The sequence below is a fragment of the Sander lucioperca genome, chromosome 7 (genome assembly GCF_008315115.2).
Source record: "Sander lucioperca isolate FBNREF2018 chromosome 7, SLUC_FBN_1.2, whole genome shotgun sequence".
Classification (NCBI taxonomy): Eukaryota; Metazoa; Chordata; class Actinopteri; order Perciformes; family Percidae; genus Sander; species Sander lucioperca.
Window position 1 is genome coordinate 19924299 of NC_050179.1, and position 20574 is coordinate 19944872.

Consider the following 20574-nt stretch of genomic DNA (forward strand, 5'->3'; position numbering starts at 1 on the left):
TTTGGCGCCAACTTTTCGTGACTTTGTAGTTTTTGATACTACTGACAGTTCGGTCAGTACTAAGAAATGATTGATATTTGACTCTCACCCCTACTCTAAGTAATCTTTAATTGTGTATCAGCAGACCTTTTGTTGATGACATTTGGATTTCTGTGGACAACACGCGTCTTTGTCTCTTCAAGATCTTTTCTGGAATTTTTGTCAATATTAGATAGTTGATATTAGAGTGATTGGAAAAATGATAGTAAGAGAGAAAGGGGAATTCCTATGCACTAGAGGGTGTCTCTAAACTTAGAATAACCACACAAAGAGCCACAAAAGTGAAATATTTCATGAACTGGCTACAGGTTTAACTATTTTGTTATACTAGAGAGCAAAAACCGGACATTTATTCAGATGAAAAATGTCCGTGATTATTTCTTAAGGCTTCAGTTGTTGAGGCTTCAGTTTAGGTTTCTTTATAAATGGAGCTGGGAGCTCACCATTGACATCTTCCCTTTGGGTGAACTGTCCCTTTTCACTACACGCTGTTTACCATCTCGACATGTTTACAGTCTGTCATTAGGCCTGCTGCTGTTTAACTATTCATCTCATTTGGCTGATGGAGACAGTGTACGCTTTCATCAACATCTTGGCTTGTTTTCATGCCCCTGCTCTGCTTCCCTTCAAAGCAAGTGATCTTAAAATGACATGCTGATTTTCAATTCACACCACTGAATGGAACTGAATCTAAAATCAGAACCTGAGCCCAAACAGCTTTTTGTTGCACCTAACGATAGTGGCTCTCTGCTTAGAGTAATGCAATACAAGCCTTTTGCCCATTCGCTTTCAATTATGAGTGTGGAATTAAAATAGCAGTGAGTGTGTTTGTTTGTTTTCCTGTGTGCATGATATACTACTTACATCAAAAGTTTTTCCAAGCGGCTTCCCAGGGAGCCGACTATCTCGCCCAGCGTACAGAACGCCTGGCCCAGGAAGTCCTAAATGTGTGAAAAAGTAAACACAGAAATAAAGAAACATTTAGAGGTGGAAGAGCTGGGAGAAACATTCATATATATATATATATACTGTATATATTTCTTCATTTAGCATATAAGGTTGATTCAAACACACAAAAACAGCTAAAAGTAGGTTTCCCATAATGGAAACTCAAAATGTTTCATATTAAATTAATTCATTAATAAGACATTACACATATGAAATTGTAAAATAATCCAATACATGTTTTAAACTGAGTTTATTGGTTTCTGCTCATTCTCACAATAAGTGAATCATTTGTATTTAATTCCAGCAGTTTTATTTCAAAATTCCAACAGCTTTTTGATATTTTGCCACTTAGAGCTGAAACGATTAGTCAGTTAGTCAATTAATCGATCGAAAGATAGTTACTCATGGACTGTTTTCACATTTTGATAATCATTTCAGTCAACATTCTCTGGTTCCAGGTTGTCAGATGTGATGATTTGATTCTTTTCTTTGTCAAATATGATAGTAAACTCAATATTCTTAGGTTTTGTTCTGTTGGTTGGATAAATCAATCAACAGTCATCTAGGGCTCTGAGAAATTACAAGGGATATTTTTCACAATTTTCTGACATTTTATAAACAAAATTATTTATTGATTAATTAATCACTTAATCAACAGATTAACCTTTAATGAAAATAATTGTTAGTTGCAGCCATTCTGCCAATTTTCATCACAATATCTTCGTCAATCAAGACAAACAGTAGTGAGCCAGTTATGTGATTAGTTGTTGCTTCAGTCTGACTGATCAAATGACCATGATACAGATCAACAGGGACACGTGGAGAAACAAAGAGAAAGCTGTTTATTAAAGAAAAAAACCCAAATTGTATTGCACATAATGTGAACACTACAGAGGCATACAGAACACAAAAAATAAGTCTTGGAATAATAGCTACTCAGGTTGTATACGTATTTCAAGTTCTTCATCGTCTGAGTTCAATGTTTGTCTTGTAACAAAGAGTCATATTGCTGGCTTTCTTTCTCTTTTTCATGTATATTTTGCACATTGCAGCAGGTCCCGTGTCCTTGTTGATCACTGTAGGGTGACCATAAGACAGGATTCAGTTTGGGGAGGAGGAGCCTTTGGCCAGCAAGAAGAACAAAGAGCAGAGACAGAAGAGGGGGGATAAAAAGTCTGTTTACAACAGGCAAGGAGGGTTTGTTCACGCACTGCTACTGAGGCCTCCCCTACAAGATTGTGTGTGCATGTGTGCGTGAGTAAGCATGCGTGTACAGTCAGTGTGTGTGTGTGTGTGTGTGTGTGTGTGTGTGTGTGTGTGTAAAAGTGCTTGACAGATGAGCTGTGTTGAGTCCGGCGGGCAGAAAGCTGCTCTAAAGATCTTTGCGGGTGCTGAGCAAATTTTTCCCCATGCCGAGGTCTCGAAACAAAAGGAGATGACAAAAATGCTCTGGCCTTTCCATAAGAAATGTGCTGCTAGCTAGCAGCCCCAGCCCAGTGCCTGCTACGCCTCAGCTATCTCAGACCAGAGGCTAAGGGGGCCTCACATTAACAGGCTCAGTGGTGGCAGGGGAAAAAATGGAGGTTAGAAGGGTATCTCTAGTAAAAAAAGATCACAGATAAATCCCACAAGTCCTATATTCCTTCTTGAAGTTTAACATGTTTTGGTATAGAGTTTGTGTGCAGGAGTTACTCTTTTTATCATTCATTAAAATGTAACCATGACCAACAGTCATAATTGACAAAAATATGACTCATAGTGCCTACTCATAGTACCTATCAGCCTATTGGTGTGTATTTGTTTATATATATATATATATATATATATATATATATATACACACATACATATATATATATATACATACATATACACATACATATATACATATACACATACATATATACATATATATATATACATACATATATATATACATACATACATACATATATATATATATACATACATACATACATACATATATATATATATATACATACATATATACATATATATATATATATACATACATACATATATACATATACACATACATATACACATATATATATATATATATATATATATATATATATATATATATATATATATATATATATGTGGCACAAAAACCTTTTAATAGGTTGTTTTAATTGCATGTGCTTTTCTAGCAATAGTACATTTAATAAGGGGAATAAAAGTTTGCAGTAAAACCCTGACTGCTTTCAAATAGTCGTGATGGAACACATAACCAGTTAACTTAATTACTGTCTGCAAACAAAGAAGATATGTCCCTGCCTGGATTCATTTGCTAACCATCGAGTTTAAAATAATGAATGAAGACTTTGAAATTAGATTAGTGTTTGTAGGAAGGATATTGGTATATTTTACCACCAAAATAAAGATAAATAAAATAAAATTAAAATAAAGGATTGTGCACAGGGCCGTAACAAGCGTCTGTCAGAATAAAAATGCAACATCCACTTCATCTACAACAACAAGATACACAGCCCTTAATTAAATTGCACTGTATGCTCTGTCTTTGCATATATTCCCCTGCAGCCATATCTGCACAAGGTATGAAAACCATATGGCACCGGAAAACATCTGCTGTGAAGGAAAGAGGAAGAAATCCTCAACCACTGCCATTAATGCTGCCAAGAAAGATACTGTACTTTTCCCCCTCTAGTTTCTGTTATTTAAAGGGACTGGGGATTGACTGTGCCTTGACAATGGAGCCATCACTGCGTGCCAGATCTCCAATCCCACACATCCACAGCAACGACAGGGCGCATCCAAGCGTCCTCAGCCTTCATGTTGCGAGGGAGTCACTAGGCTCACATTGCTCAGCGCTCTCAGTAGAAGCCCGGGGGCATACTGGGGTTGAGGCTGAGGAAAAGAACTGCTTGCAGTTGGCAATGAGTATAAAGCCGGGTAATAGGAAGAGGGCTGGGGGTGGAGATAGAGCCCAGGTTATAGACAGAACTGGAGCAGGGTGCTGCTGGGGCTTCTGGGTGCACTGAAAGTGAAGGATGTGGCTAAAGGGCATTAAAATCGAAAGTTACAGGTTTTAAATCAAGATGGCTTGACCAAGACAGGCTGGCTGAATAGTGTTTGGGAGTAACTTTAACCTGCAATCCATCAGCAGCAGTGGCAGGAGGGCATGCAGGCCGTTTGCACAACTGCAAACTGCAACTGAGCATAAGCAGAACCAAACGTCTGTTAAGGAATGAGAAAGCTGACATAATGTCATTGCTTTATTAAAGCCTGTCAGTAGACACTTGTTTCTAACATTTATGTGTTTTACACTTGGAAAAAGCCTGTCAAATTGTAGATGTTCACTCCCATTCTATACCTGATCGTGTTTAATTTTAAGGGGTTTTTTTATACCTTTTTTGATTGATGTATACCTTTTTTGATTGATGCCAAGGTGCTTTTGGCGGTGCCCAGGAGGTGAACTGGCATCTCTCCAGCTACCAAACCATACTCCGTACTTTGGTCCGTACAGGGACTTCAACTAGCGACCCTCCGGTTCCCAACCCAACTCCCTTTGGACTGAGCTACTGCCAACCCTCAAATATTGATGAGCTATCTATCACTCTTGAAGTCAATGCTGAAAGCCCAAAGCTACAAAATGTTTTTATTCCAATGTCCTCTCTTTGTTAAATTAAAAAGGCACCTATTTTAACCAGATCAATGAGGAAATCGACAGAAAATGAACCAACAAGTCATTGTTTTAGTCAAACATCTCTTGGACAGAGCAAATCCATTCACTAAAAAAAATAGCAAGAAACCTAAAAATAAAAACATAACTTGTAAATGGCTAAATTGCATAGAGATATTTAATCAAACATATATAATGGAGAAATTGACATACTCCCTCAGAGTACACCAAGATAAATGTACACGTCTGGTCAAGATGTATTGAGTTCATTAGACCCTAGTCTATATCCACGACATTCCACTCCCGGGATTGCTCCGTTGCTGACAGATATTCCGCCGGATTTCACTCATTTAGGCCGGATATATGTTGCCTTGGGCTTCCTTTGTGTTGGCATTTTAAACTCTGGTGGATTTATGAGGACTATGGTTAACTGCTCCTCAGATCTCTGCAGGGTAAATCCAGACAGCTAGCTAGACTATCTGTCCAATCTGAGTTTTCTGTTGCATGACTGAAACAACCTTTGAACGTTCACATGTTCCACCAAAACAAGTTCATTCCTGAGGTTATTTTGCAGAGGCGCCTTTGCTCCGTACGGCGCTTAGCACCGCCCAAGACGATTGTGATTGGTTTTAAAGAAATATCAATAAACCAGAGCATGTTTTTCTGCCATCCCGGAATGCTGTGTGGACTCGCCAGACCTTCTGGCAATGCGAGACTAATTAGACCCTGATGACATGACTTTACATGATACACAATTACTACTGTAAAAGAAAAGTATAAAAGATCCTATGTGACAACAGAGATGGCTGTCTTGATGATGGAATGTTTTTGTTCTTCTTTTCCTCCTTTTAAAATGTATTTATGTATTTTTTTCCATTTAATATATCATTGTCAATACAGGGCAAGAGTATTTTATAAGTCATTCACTGAGAAAAGACAATTTGGTCTCTCAACCACAAGTTCATATACCCAAATATATTATTTAAACCTACATTGTGTAATTTTTTGAGTTGATTCTTAGCAAAAAACCCTTTGTTCTTTCACAAATATGTGCTCATTCATGTGTAATTACTTCCACTTCCAAGTATTCTTGTAAGCGTAGAATCTGCCATTTAGAATCATTCAGAATACATACGGGCGAGTCGCTCGAATGACGGCCGGCATGTTGAGCCTCCATCTTTAAAATACATTAGCCAAAGAGGGACATACCTCCGCCTTTCACGCTTTTACACTCAGTGGCACCCCGCACCGTGACGAATGCCAGGGGGAGATTACTCGCCAGGGAAGCGAAAAAGAGAATTAAAACAACAACGTGACAGGCAAAGCAACAAGACCAAAGTTAATATTGGAGTGGCTAGAACAGCTGCGTGTAAACGATGGAGATACTAAGAGCTAATTTTGGGTTCGGCCACCGTAACAGTCAAAACGTGATCGGAGTGGGAGGGGCTAGAAAGTAATATTCAGTAGGTTGTCATATACAATTTCACTTTTTTCACATTTTCATTTTACTGAGACAGAAACTGTGGTGTAAAAACCCTCTGAATGTCTTTGGTATGGGCCAGAAATGTATTTTCTCCAGGAGAGTTTAAATGCCAACACAATTGTTCCTGTTATGCCACTCTTACCTCTGACATTCTGATTCATATCAGGCTGCAATTGTACTGGAAGGGTAAACATTTGGCTGTATAATAAATCCATGAATGCACGACTGATTGTTGAACAGCTGAGGTGAAGGAGACACTCACGTGTTTAGAGAGGTTGTCACTCTTGCAGTCTAAATCATACCTGCAGAGAAGAGAAAAGAAGAGATGAAAGGTTTGAGCAGCAGGTCTGTGGCTGCCAAAACACAAATTAGTAGTCAATGACAGAAGCTTCTCGCCCTCATCACCTGTCATTAATGCAAGGCACTCGTCCGCTAATCACTGCAAAGAAGCTGTTCAGGATTAAAGTAGGCTCGTGATTACGGCACCAAAAGCTTTAGTGACCGGATTTAATGCATGAGGCTACAACAATATTAGTGGCCTGAGTATCAGTAAGACAGATAAAGAATAATTAAAGAGATCTATCACTGGAAAATGACAAATTTAAAATATTGCATGGCATTGTATATGACATTGTATTTAATAATTAAAGGTAGACAAAAGATACATCAAAGAAGTACTCCCTGCAAAGGATAAGCATATATAGATGGATGGATGGACATCCAGGAGGTTATTCCAAGTATGTACATGTATGTACATTGTAGGAGCAATGTTTAGGCATGTCTATTAACAGCATTATTTGCACTACTTGTAGCACAGTACAACCAGACCACAACCTTACATATACAGGTTTTTTTTTACTTGTATAAAGATACTGTATGTTTATTATCTATAGGGTTGTGCAATTGGACAAATATATCAGCGATTGGCTGAGTCCATAGACGTTTTTTTTCTTCTTCTTTTGTCTGATTTTTGTTATTTGCCTACAAGTGAGAGCCGCTGCTCAGCAACAGCGAGCTAACCCATTAGCACAAAAAGCCAGCAACGAGGGCGCCTGGATAGCTCAGTTGGTAGAGCGGGCGCCCATATATAAAGGTTTAGTCCTCAACGCAGCGGGTGAAGGTTCGACTCCAAGTCATTCACCCCTTTCTTGTCTTCAGCTTTCCTGTCAAAATAAAGGCCGAAAATGGCCAAAAAATAATCTTACAAAAAAACACCTACCTGTGCAAATATATCGGCAATCACTTGTTGTTGACCTGTAGGTGGCCAGTTGGAAAATTATAACATATTGCCAAACTCAACTGCTTATGCTTATCTATGTTTAGCTATGTTGAGTTGTAAGTTACATTGGCATCTGCCTGTACATTTGTTCTCATCACTGTGTGTAAGTATATTGAGAGCTGCTGACAAGCAGAGTAAGATTCCTTGTATGTGTCAACATAATTGGCAAATTAAGTTGATTCTGACAGCTGGCAGATAGTTCAAACATATTTAGGAATACAGTAAGCCTAAGCACGATCTCTTGGATGCCACTTTTGATGAAACTTTAGAGAGTAAAGCATCTCAGTGCTCCATTTCAGCCTTTAAATTGCATTTGGCAAAAGCAAAATTATATAGTGTTTGATTGCTTGTCTTTGCCTACGCTTAGAGAAATGATGCATCTCATCAGCGCATTCTCACATTTTGAAACACTGATCACTCTAACGGAGCTTTCACACCAAATTGCGCAGAACAAGACCATTATTTCTTAGTTTGCTTCTTTGTAGGGTTATGTGCTGCACTTCATTTCACACACTACCTCGTAAAAACTGAAAGCGGCATATGGCAATCACTACATTATACATCTGTGGCTGGCAGTATCAAACAGTGGTCTAGTTTTAACAAAACCAGAAACTGAGAAATGATCTACCTAAGTGCTGCACTAAAAGAGTACTGCACCAATTTATCATTGCACTTCTACTGTATTACATTGCCTGACTCACAATGGACGGTTTTAAAAATGGGTTCAAAATTGATGCAGCAGAACCAGAAATATCATCTTTTTTATGCCACACATTATTCTTCCTTGTCAAAACCTGGCGCCTACATTCCCCACAATGCAACTCAACCGCAGGCAGTTAGGTATGAGATTTTCTCACATATGCAGTAGTACTCCCTGTAAACAGACTTTGATGTGTAATGGCCCTGACACACCAACCCGATAATCGGCTGTCGGACAGTCTGGCGAGGTCAGTGACTCGAGTCTGTTCGGTGTGTTCCGTGCCGTCGTGTTGGAGCTGTCGGCCTTCATTTTGGCCGACCTGACTTGCTGGGTCGGAGGGCGGGCAGTCTGACTCAATGACCAATCTAATCTTGGTGGCTAACCCGGAAATGACGAGCGGGATGAGCGTGACTAAGCCTCTCAAAATCTGATGAAAATCTTTTAAACTGACCTTTGTCGATCTGAAATGAAGACAGATTCAGCAACTGCATGGCCTATTTCTCGCTTAAAATGTTTTCAGAAACACGTTTCGGTGAACTATCTTCGTAAAATATGAGATCGTATTCCGAACGAAGGCGCCATTATGCCCGGTTGAAAAATCCGGGAGCAACCAGACCCACGTGACGCGTTCGTCCAATCAGCTGCCGGTTTTCATTTTTTGGGCGACAATACAGATTAGCGCCGCCTGCTGTTATGGAGACGTATTACCTCTCGCGCACATGCAGAACGTACGCTCAAGTCGGCATCGGTTCGGTGTGTTCTGAGGCACTTTTTGGACCATGGGGAGCCGACTGATCAGTGCGACTGCCTTTTCTGCCAACGGTTGGCCGTCGGGTTGGTGTGCCAAGGGCTTAAAAGTGACATGTTTCCCTTTCAAGCATACACCATTTTCTTTGTACCAAGCTTATAGTTGCCAATTTAAAAAAAGAAAGATATTTTTCTGAAAAGTGACTTGCACCTGACAGGACTGCTAGACTTACAAAATACATTTATATTAGGATTCAACAATCATAGCTTCTCTCCACCTGAGATACTTGTCCATCTTATGCAAGAACAATCATCCAAAACCACAAGTAACATCATGCAAACCATGTAATCCACTCGCTTCTCGGGAGAGCAATTCATCTTTATACACTTCCCATAACCTGCCACCTTCCTGGGTGTCTCAGGTGTGTGTGTGTGTGTGTGTGTGTGTGTGTGTGTGTGTGTGTGTGTGTGTGTGTGAATATGCGTGTGTGTGTGGAGTGTGTGCAGCGGTGTGCAGCGGAGTGTGTTAAAGGGAGAGCCTGAGCGTTTCTTTCAACGGACAACATGCCATGTACGATAAGGCGCCTGCTGACAAAACTGGGAGATGCAGTGTCCAATACAGTGATGTAACTAATGTTATTCCATAAGAGCAAGGAAACATGCTGCTGTTACGCAACACGCCAGAGGCAAAATGCACAGGTGCGCTTCATGTTCTATTCGCCTCTTGCCTCTGTCACTCCCAAATGTTCATAAATGATTTATGTAATCTTATTTAATAATGAGACCCTTAGAGAGAGAGAGAGAGAGAGAGAGAGAGAAAAACAGAGAGAGAGTGAGATAGTGAGGGGTTAGGAAAGAAAAACATACTACTGATATATGTACTGATGTCAAGTCAATTTGATCACAAATGTGCCTCAAGGGGCTTCACAATCTGTATATGATACCCTCTATGCTTAGATCCTTGATTCAGATCAGGAGGTCCCCCGAAAAAACCTTTAACAGGGACAAAATTGAAGAAAGAAGAAAGAGCAACAGAGGAGGGATCCGTCTCCCTGGACAGACAGACATGTTGTGTGTACAGAATAGACCAACGTAGTAAAATGACAGTACTGACAATCAGTATAACCAAATTATAGATGGATTGTAAACATACATGAAGAATGTATGATGATTTGGCCTTACATGTCCACACACCCACACAGACACACACAGACAGACAGACAGACACACACAGACAGACAGACAGACAGACAGACACACACACACACACACACACACACACACACACACACGAGTATGTGCAGGAGTACATGTCCCACGGCGCTTCATGAGTGCACATTTTCTGTGTGTGACTGTGTGAGTGTGTATGTGTGTGTTTATGGGGATGACATCACTCGGCATCGGCACTGGGCCAGACAGGATTTCTCTTGGTCCTGTGCTGTCTGTCTTGCGGGGGGAGCGGCTGCTCAGAGCTCCGTTTGAACTGAGCAATGATGACTAATGATGGCACACAAACAAACGGGGCCAGAGAGGCAAGCAGCTGAAGACACACTTGTTTCAACTCGCTTTTGTCTCATGTTTGTAATATGGGGATTTTAGTCTTTTAATCTTTTACCTTCATTGGTATTGTATTTGTTTTTGCATGTTTATTTTCTGTTTTGGATCCTACTGTATTTTAACAAATGTTTATCGTGTGAAGCACTTTGTGACTCTGTCTGTAAAAGGTGCTATATCAAATAAATTATTATTATTATTATTATTATTATTATTATTATTATTATTATTATTATTATTATTATTATTAAACAACAGACAACAGCACACTGATACTTTATGAAACCCTTTATAAATCCTTCATACCGACTGATACAAGATGCTACACAAATGTTTTATTAGCACATAGTCCATGTAGGTGTTTCTTTTGAGACTGAATCCACTTATTGTATGTTGCCTTGGACAAAAACAGCTAATGCCAAATGATGGGTCATACAAATAATAAAAAATAAAGGTCAGATTTTCTGCAATTCAAATAAAAAACATTTGTTGTTTGAAATACATCTAAACCTACATTGGTGTCTGTCATACTTATAATCACAGGAAATTATGGCAGAATATTGGGTTTAGGCTTCATTGTTTCTGATTTGGCTTTTTGATATTGGTTTTTATTAAATCCTGGATCTATTTGTGGTATATTATTTTGCCAAGGAGGGGAAACCAAAAATATGGTGAAACCAAATATATCACTTTTCTTTTAGCTGATTTAGATTACAGTACAATAATGTTTCATAAATGATGAGGTATTTTATGATTCCATCTGGTTTAAAGATGAAAAAATACATGTATTCTCAATCTTGTCATGCACAAATTGAATGTTTGCTGTTTCACACTTGCTGTTACCTATTTATAACGCTGAATTTTATACAAATGCTTCATCACATAAGAGTGGCTTCTTCTATTAAATAAAATCATTTCATTTTAATGTAAAACTACAGTCCTCTGACCTTATTTAGGCACACTGTTAGGTGTAGATACTATAAAGTGCATGTACATAACCAGCACCATACAAGTGATGAAAAGCATGTTTCTTAATGAATTTAAGGTACTTTTAAATTTAAAATTGTCTTCAATACAAAATATATCACTGATTACCAATACTCTCAAATATCTTCAATCCAGTGAAATAACAGTAAAATAAGTTCAATCAAATAAACAGCTGTATCCTTCTTTTGGGAGAGTATTTCATGTAATGTTTGGAGGTCTGATCCAATTTGCCACACTTGATTAGACAACCATCCACCCGGGGGGCTTACACTGGCTTCAGTTAGCATCTCAATTTTCAATTCGAAAAAAAAGGAAAAGCAAAGAGGAGCACTGAACATGGCCGGCAGTGAGATGGGGGTTAACAAGATTTCCAGGCATAGATAGCAGCAGAGGAAGCAAAGTGTGTCGTGGCTTTGGGGTCTTCGGGTAAAAAGAGCATGGAATGGGTTAGCAGCAGCTATGCTGGCAGTTTGCGGGGAGCTCTGTGCTGTCTGGCTGTGTATGAATGTCCTGGAGGGATGTGAGGCGCTGAGTGGGAGTGAGGGAGGTGGAGGTGATGAAGGGCTGGGGGAGCTGCAGAAGCAACAGTAAAAGGTCCTCAGTACAGAGGCTGAGAAAACTGGTTCTTTAATGAGAAATGTGTGTTTGCATGTTACAGCTCAGCATGTGTGTGTGCGTGTGTGTGTGTGTGTCAACACACACACACACAAAATCATCTTTTTTAAAATCAGTTTTTAACATCTTGCATTATACTCTGGAAAAAGTTTGCACTACATTTGTCTAGCACACGGTCACATGCAAGCAGATGGTTAAACACACAAACAAACAAACAAACAAACAAACAAACACACACAGAGACACACAAAAAGCTGAACAGGCATGCTCATATATATAGAAATACGGGCACACACGGGCGCACACACGCACACACACTCTTAAAAAACAGATGTCAACACACAATTATGCTCAGATTCACACACGCACACAAATATCCATCTATATATCTGAACACATTTATGCTATCCATAAAGGTATACATGCAGACTTTATCTGACACAGACTGTTTATATGCAACTTAAATACAATGCACTACTTACACACACACACACACACGCACACACAAAGAGCGCACATCCAGGGCTTCCGGCAGGCTCACGCACCATATTCATATTAACTTATAAAGCTGGACAACAATCCAGTGTTTTGTGACACACACACAACCAACAGCTAGCATCTGTCCTTGACCTTCATTGTAACCTCCCACAGCTTGTAAGCAGCATGCAGCCCTGCTGACAGGCCAACAAGTGAACAAACAAAAAGTGCTGTTCCATATTTCAAGGGAAAATATAGTGCAACTATGTGTAACGGAAACACAATAGAGAAAAATCCAGATCATCATAATTACTTGGACAGCTCGACTTTTAGGGCTGCATGAGGAAATATGACTTTTTTAAACTTTTAACAGCAAAATACATGTGTATCTTATGTGGACACAAGAGTATGTAAATGTTCTATTAATAACTAAAATAATAACTTTTCTGTCAGCCTCAACACATGTGAACCTAATGAACCAATCAGGACAATTTTCATTATTCAATCACAATCACATGCACTGAATAATGAGGCTCACTCACTTTCCAACCAATAAGCCAGGTGAGGATTGCTACTAATTTAGCAGCTAGATTACAGAAATGTTGGTAAATTAATGTAAAAAAAAGCTTAGCGACAACTTTATTATTAATGCCAAGCTCAAAATGCCAAGTGTATGATTCACCATGTGCACATGGCCCTATTTTGTCTCACTGCATTGTTTGAATGGGATGGATTCAAATGGAAATGCTGGTGGAAAAAGTGGCATGAAAACTTGTCTTTTATTTAAAAGGGAGAAGACTTACATCTCCCTCTGCGCAGTCCATGAATATTTCAGTCTTAGCTCAACTTTGCTCCACACAGAGCAGCACCCACGCCTGCACAACACACACAAATACACAAACACTAACATACATAAGTCAATTGTTAACTCACAGGTCAAAGCGTAGATTCTGCCTCTCCTCAAAAAAATAGTCCAGGATGAATTTGCGGACAAAGTCAGGGTTGAGGGTGTTGTCTATGACTTCTGTCCTGCCAAACTAGAAGAGAAATGAGACAGGTGACGTTTGATTACTGGCTGCAAGACTCATTCAACAAACTACAGACCAGAAAAACAACAGTGACCAGAAAAACACCAGCCGTTGAAAATTCCATTGTTGTTGACACAGAATTGTAAAAATAACAACACATAACAATGTGCCAAAATGCCACATGTTGAATGCTAAATGTCTAATACCACCTGAATTTACACTTAAGTCTTTCAATTAAGTTCTGAGTCTGACAAGCTGAGTCTGAATGTCCAAACATTGCCACTGTAAAGAGGAAAAACCATCTTGATGAAGGTAACAACATGGCCTTTCCCCCCAGTGCCACCCTCAGGCCAAACTTTAAAGTTTTGCCTAATTAGAATAACCAAATTTTCTCTCCCTTTTTCATCCATCCAATGATTTTATTAGAGCTTTACAGGGCAGATATGGTTTTCAATAGTCGTGTGATCACTTGATGTGCTCACTAATACTTACATTCAGTTGGTAAACTTCAGTGATTGATGCTGGTTAAGCAACAAGCCAAAGGTTGCATAGATCTTTCAAATTCTCAAAACAGAATTTGCAACATGCAAGCTGCAATTTGCAACGTCAGATGTTTATTTCGGCAGGTTTCCCTTGTTAAAAAATGCTTGTGAACCTATAGGACTCCCAAGTGAATCTGCAATAAAGTGTGAAGCAGCATCTATTTGCAATCTGCATGCAAGCAATGCTTACAAATCACTTTTGTGAAAGAGGCTCCATCTGAAAGAGACCTGAGAATAATTAGACCTGCTCCAAAATGCCATCAACCCAAACAAAGAGAGAGAACACCAACACAATAATATAATTTGGACAAGGTCCCGAGTCTCACTTACCAGGAACTAAGAGGACCCGAAAAAGACAGTACATGGCAAACACCTACATCTATTTTTGTCACACAAGCATTTTAACATGAATGCCTCAAGGATGATACAGCAATGTCATTAAACATTTCTACATTGTCTGAAAAGAGATGCCTACGTGTGATGGTTAGGTCTCTCGGCACAAAACAAGTAAACGAAAGAGAAAGCGTGAGCTGGGTTAAATGTGATAAATTCAAACCAACATATTGATCCAACAGTCTTGACCTAGCATTTCAGAGGGCAAGAAAAAAAACAGCATTACTTGCCCTGATCTTGTCATTGACCAGATACTGTAAGCTAGCTCACATACAGGCCAGCCTCCCAAAAACTCATTGTATTCCTTCAATAAGACTTGTTGAAAGGCTGCCATTTAAGCTCCTTGGAAGCTTTCACTTAATAAACTTAAGTGAAAGCTTAATTTAATAACTAAATAAATTATTCCCACACCACCCCCACCCCTGTACTCACCTCTCTCCATTCTCTGTTGGCTATTCCTTGAGTGTACAGCACACAAACTGTTGAATTACAAACAGAGGAGGGGAGAGAAATAGGAAAGGGTTAGATTGATTGAAGACTATTTAACAGTGCAAACAACGCTGAGAAGTCAGCTGAGAACATGTTCTTTCCCTGGACCCCAATAAGGGAGGAAAACTCCCTAATTAAATGTCACTAGAACTTTGCCTTGCAGCATGGTGATATTTCAGAGAAGGGGGAGGAGGGATGGAGAGGGAGGATGGGGACCGGGTTAGTGAGTGTTTGTGTGGGTGGAAGAAAGTCCTCCTTATTGACATTAGAGCGTCTCCATCCGAGGGAGTCTTAAGAGTGTATTTTGATTATGGGCCGCTAGTGAAAACACAGCGAGGCAATCAGCTGGCACTAAAATGACATTTCATTTGCATTCTAGCAGCCTTTACTGTATTCACACACATCCGTCACGTGGCAGCGACTCACAACTCTGCAAACCCCCGGGACCAGACACTTGGAAATCTGTCTTAACTGGTAAAATGTTTACATAATAAACATGTGAGTGGTGGAATGGTGGAAATGCTAAAGTAAGACATGAACTATGTCCACATAAAATAAATAAAATTGCAATAAAACAAGAAATTCCTGCCAAAAATCAACAGGATGTGTGTTTTGGATATTTCCTGTCGTATGACACATGTCATTATGTTTTGTTGTGGGTCTTATCTCTCTTATTTCTTCTAATGACTCAGGTCTTTCTTGCAAAAGAAATGCGATCTCAATGGCAATAAATCTTATACCGTTGGAAAGCCTGTTTAGTTCCCTTTCAAACGGTGCCCCATTTGTAAGGAACATGCACTTGTGGGATGAGCAGCAGCGCTGAGTATGTGGGTTGCACCCATGAAAAATTTGCCAAATCTTCTCTTGGCCAATGCCAAACAGCTTATTCTGCCATTGACTCGTTTGGTGTTTGGTGGATTGGAACCTGAACATGTGGAGGAACGTTATGTTCATTGAGTCCAGATTCAGCCTACAGCAGTTGGATCGTAGGGTCAAAGTGTGGAGAAGATGCGGAGAACGCTATGCAGATTGCTGCACCGATAACACCTTTTGGTGGAGGCAGTGTGATGGTGTGGGGCAGCATCTCCCTCACTGGAAAAACGAGGCTTGTCATCATTGGAGGCAATCTCAATGCAGAGAGATATAGAGATGAGATTCTGCAACCAGTGGCAATCCCATATCTCCACAGTCTGGTACCAAACTCTATCCTCCAAGATGACAATGCTTGCCCCCACAGGGCGGGGTTTATCAGAGACTACCTCCAGAATGTGGGAGTGGAGAGGATGGAATGGCCTGCCAGCAGTCCTGACCTCAACCCCATTGAACACTTGTGGGATAAGCTTGGGCGTGCTGTTCGTGTCAGAGTGACCAACACAACCACGTTGACTGACTTGCGACAAATGCTGGTTGAAGAATGGGATGCCATCCCACAGCAGTGGCTGGTGAGGTGCCAGGCTGTTGTGGCTGTGTATGGTTCTTCCACACGCTACTGAGGCTCCTGTTTGTGAAATGAATAAATTGTTAAATGGCCAATATGTCTTGTTTCTTCAAACTTCAATCATCCAATCCACCAAACACCAAGCTGTTTGGCATTGGCAGAGAAGATCTGGCAAATTTTTCATGGGCGCAACCCACATACTCAGCGCTGCTGCTCATCCCACAAATGCATGTTCCTTACAAATGGGGCACCATTTGAAAGGGAACTAAACGGCCCCTCGGACGGACGACGGCACAGAACACACCGAACAGACTCGAGTCACTGACCTCGCCAGACTGTCCAACGGCCGATTATCGGCTTGGTGTGTCAGCGCCTTTAAGTAACCACTAAGATGGTTGCCTGGCTGGTTGACCATCCATGGGGACCCACGGCATGGCTGGTGAGCTGGTTGGGTATTGTGGCTCAGTGGTTACTGTTCTAAGTTAGCAGGTTTGATTCCTGTAACAACCAGTGCGTGTCCATCATTGAGTACATTTACATGCAGACCAGTATTCCACTATTATACCGAATATAATGGATTAGACCTCATAGGGTTACGTTTTCCAAATAAGTGGTGTTGAGCGAAAAATTTAGTTGTGAAGATCGGCCCTGTCTACTGAAAACAATTTTTTGATGGATTACATGCTCTGTAACGGGTTATAAAGGCTCATTAAACTCTTTCAAAACTAGGGTTGGTTACCAAAACGCGGTGTCAATAGGGCACCGGTGCCTATGTAAACGGTAGTAACGAGACCGAATAAGAACGAAAATTTCGGTGCCTGACTTTACACTACACTCGACAGCAGGTAACATTAGCCTACCTTTAGCTAGCAGCTGGATTAAACACAGTTAAAATGCTGACAGCTAAGGTTAAACAGTGTAAAGTGTGACTGTATTTAACTGTAGAGGATTCCAACACCGGGACGTAACAGTCTGCTCTGCAGTGCAGCAGCTGCCGTTGTCGGAATTAAAACAACACAGACGGTGCGTTCAGTTAAAACAGGTAGCCTCGTGGTGCATTCAAAGTTATTGTAAAATACCCTTTTCCCATCTGGTGGTTGTTTTTGTAGTTCAACTGCAATTTACTGGTGAAATAGGTTATTGTTATAAGTTATAGTTATTACATTATTATCAAATCTTTAATTTTGACCATATGGCCTTAGCAATAAACAAGCCGTTCTTTAATGTCGGTTTAAAAATATCTGTTCAGGCACCGGCTCCGTTTAAAAAGTATCGTTTTAGCACCGGTATCAGAAAAACGCAAACGATACCCAACCCTATTCAAACCCCCCTCAAAATTGCACTGTCAGCTAGGCTTCCACTGAACAGCTACAAAGGTAATGAAACATATGTAAACTAGGGCTGCAGCTATCGATTATTTTAGTAATCGAGTATTCTACCGATTATTCCATCGATTAATCGGATAAGAAATACTTTTGTTTTATTGAAGAGCAATAATAAACAATAGTTTGGTTAACTTTTCAGAAAAAGCAACAAAAATCAAAATGTTGCCTACATTGCTTACAATATCATCTCTCAAAAAACTAAAAAATGAAGTGCATTTAAGTGCCATATTACATTGTAAAATTTTTAAAGAAAACATTTTCTGAAATGACATCAACCTCACACTAAGGCATACATTAAACATTACCTTAAGTTGTGCAACTTTCAGAACTACAAGTTTCATCCTGAGACTGATCTGTATATAAGCCTATATGTAAATATATGTATATGTAAATATTAATTATACTCAATCTATTTTAATTTATATATTAATATTTACAATGCCACGTAGCATTGTAATCAAATTTGTAATCATTGTAATAATGGGATAGTCAACAAGTCAGCTCTTTAGATTAAATTGTGGTCACTGCTATGTATTTTCTTGTCTTTGATTTTGGTAGTAGTTTGGTGTAGTTTCATCGTCCATACAACTCCGTGATTTACTTTTGTCGGGTCCGCTTCGTGGAATGGATAAGAAATGTTTTCTGTTGAGATGGTGAAGCATTGACGTCGTGCTATTATTGTGGTGAGCTAGTTCGGTTTTTCAGTAGACACTTTTTACGCTCTGGCATGTGTCGCCAGCAGACTGAGCAGCGTCTGGTGTGCGACAATAATAATGATCCGTGTGGAAACACCGTCCGTCAGCAAAACAACGTTGGTAACATTGATTTAACGAAGCTTCGAGGAAAATCATTTTGCATCAAGGATTTTTTGTAATCGAATTATTCGAGGAATCGTTTCAGCCCTAATGTAAACCCAACCACCATGTCTAATTTATAGTTACACTATGTTTACATTGCAAATAGTAAAGAAAAAAAGTTTGTTCAGAATGAATAGAATGTAATGTAGAATAGAATGTTACTTCTACACTTTAATGCTGTTCAAACCTGCAGTTTGTGTACAACATTTAAAAAATACATATATAAATGTATAAAGACAGAAATTTACATTTTATCTACAAGAGAGGGGCTCACTGAAGCTAAAAGGTGAAACTTTTTAAATGTAGCATAAAATCTCTAAAATCAGGGTCCAAAAAACACATACACACTCACACATACAGGAGGCAATCAGACCCTCTAAAAAAAGAACTTGAGTTGAGCTGATTATGAAGGCAACACCTTTTACTGAGGCGACATGCATTATCATTAATTACAGCATTAAATAATTCTAAATTTACGCCTGACTTAATATATGAGCTACCACCTACTGATGACATGACATGACTGATTTAATCATAGATTCATCAACTCATTTATAGTCGTGACTGTGAGTGAAAATCATCTGATGAATTCCATTTTTTTCCCCCAAAAACTGACATTTCCATATTTTAGAATGAAGCTCCTGCTGAGCCCAGATACGCTATACTATTACAAACATTTAGTTTTTTTTTTTTTTTTTACTCACAGCTGTGTTGAAAATGTCACTGTTTTTGAGTGCAAAAAAAACTCCCAAAAACATCTTAATTACCCTGTGTCTGGTGTGGCGGCAGAAGTACTCAAACTTGCCGTGTTTTGGCCGACTGTCAGTCTGGATGTTGTATATGTTGCATTGTGGGTGGTGTGTAGCAAGCCAGGGCTCAGCTGGTTGAATATACAGACATCCTTTAATCTTTCAATGATGCAGTGAATGACACATGGTCTCTGCGTTATTGTACGGGGTGGGGGAAATAGCTTTACATCAATCACATGCCATGAATGGCGATGCATTCTCGCCATCTGTACCGGCCCACCTTCAACTCTTCCTATTCACCAGGCTGATGATGAGGGAAACAGCTTGACAATAGCACTGCTAACACCATCTCTGTTTTGAATGTAGGAGATACCGACAGTGCAATGCTCCTGTCTGCTAAATGCAAAGCACATTCACATTCCTGCAGCGGCTAAAATACACACACACATATAAACACACAAAACACTGGATTGTTGTCCAGCTTTATAAGCTAATATGAATATGGTGCGTGAGCCTGCCTGAGGCCCTGGATGTGTGCACTGTGTGTGTGTGTGTGTGTGTGTGTGTGTGTGTGTGTGGCTCTGCTGAGGCAGTCTAATGCTGTGTGACTGGGGCCAGTGCTGTCAGCAGAGCAGAGACATGGACGCAGCACAAGTGCCTCCTTGCATAAATGTTGGGGCCGGCAGGGATGCTCATCCTCCTCTCCCACCGTCTGACACTTAAAGGTCCAATCCGCGATTCTAAGAGCTCATCAATTATGGGTTCATGAACACCGGCCAACACTAAAAACACCATTGGGTTCACTGTACAGCACCCAGGCGGCAAAGTGCTGAATATTTCGGGAATGAAGCAAGGTGATGCTGAAGAATAGTGCATGGTAACCAAACGCCAACCAACGAGTGTTTTCGGTCCGTGTACTTGGTGGGCAACGGATTTTCGTTTTGAAAGGAAAAAAACAAAAACGAAAAATGGCCAGTTTCCCAATTACCATTAGTAAATAGGAAAAAAAAAACGGAAAACAACCCATTATTCGTTTTTTGTTTTGATATTAAAAAACGGAAAACGAAAAACAATCTCGTTATCCGATTGTCTTTGATGTATTTGTAGATGGAACTCGGAAATTAAAATACGTGTGTATAAGTCGTATTCCTTCATTTTGCATTGGTATTTTTTCGTGACCCGGAAGTTACTCCCACC

At 39.8% G+C, this 20574-nt stretch overlaps 1 protein-coding gene across 3 annotated transcripts in view; it reads right to left on the reverse strand.

The window, feature by feature from the left end:
* LOC116046848 (copine-8-like) overlaps positions 1-20574 on the reverse strand; it is a 68145-nt gene that overhangs the window by 29114 nt on the left and 18457 nt on the right. For all 3 annotated transcript variants that reach the window (XM_036003405.1, XM_031295299.2, XM_031295300.2), the window contains exons 3-6: positions 14892-14938; positions 13430-13533; positions 6400-6439; positions 904-980 (exon numbers count right to left, since the gene is read on the reverse strand). In XM_036003405.1, the coding sequence (XP_035859298.1) occupies positions 904-980; positions 6400-6439; positions 13430-13533; positions 14892-14938 (268 nt within the window). The remainder of the gene's footprint in view (positions 1-903; positions 981-6399; positions 6440-13429; positions 13534-14891; positions 14939-20574) is intronic.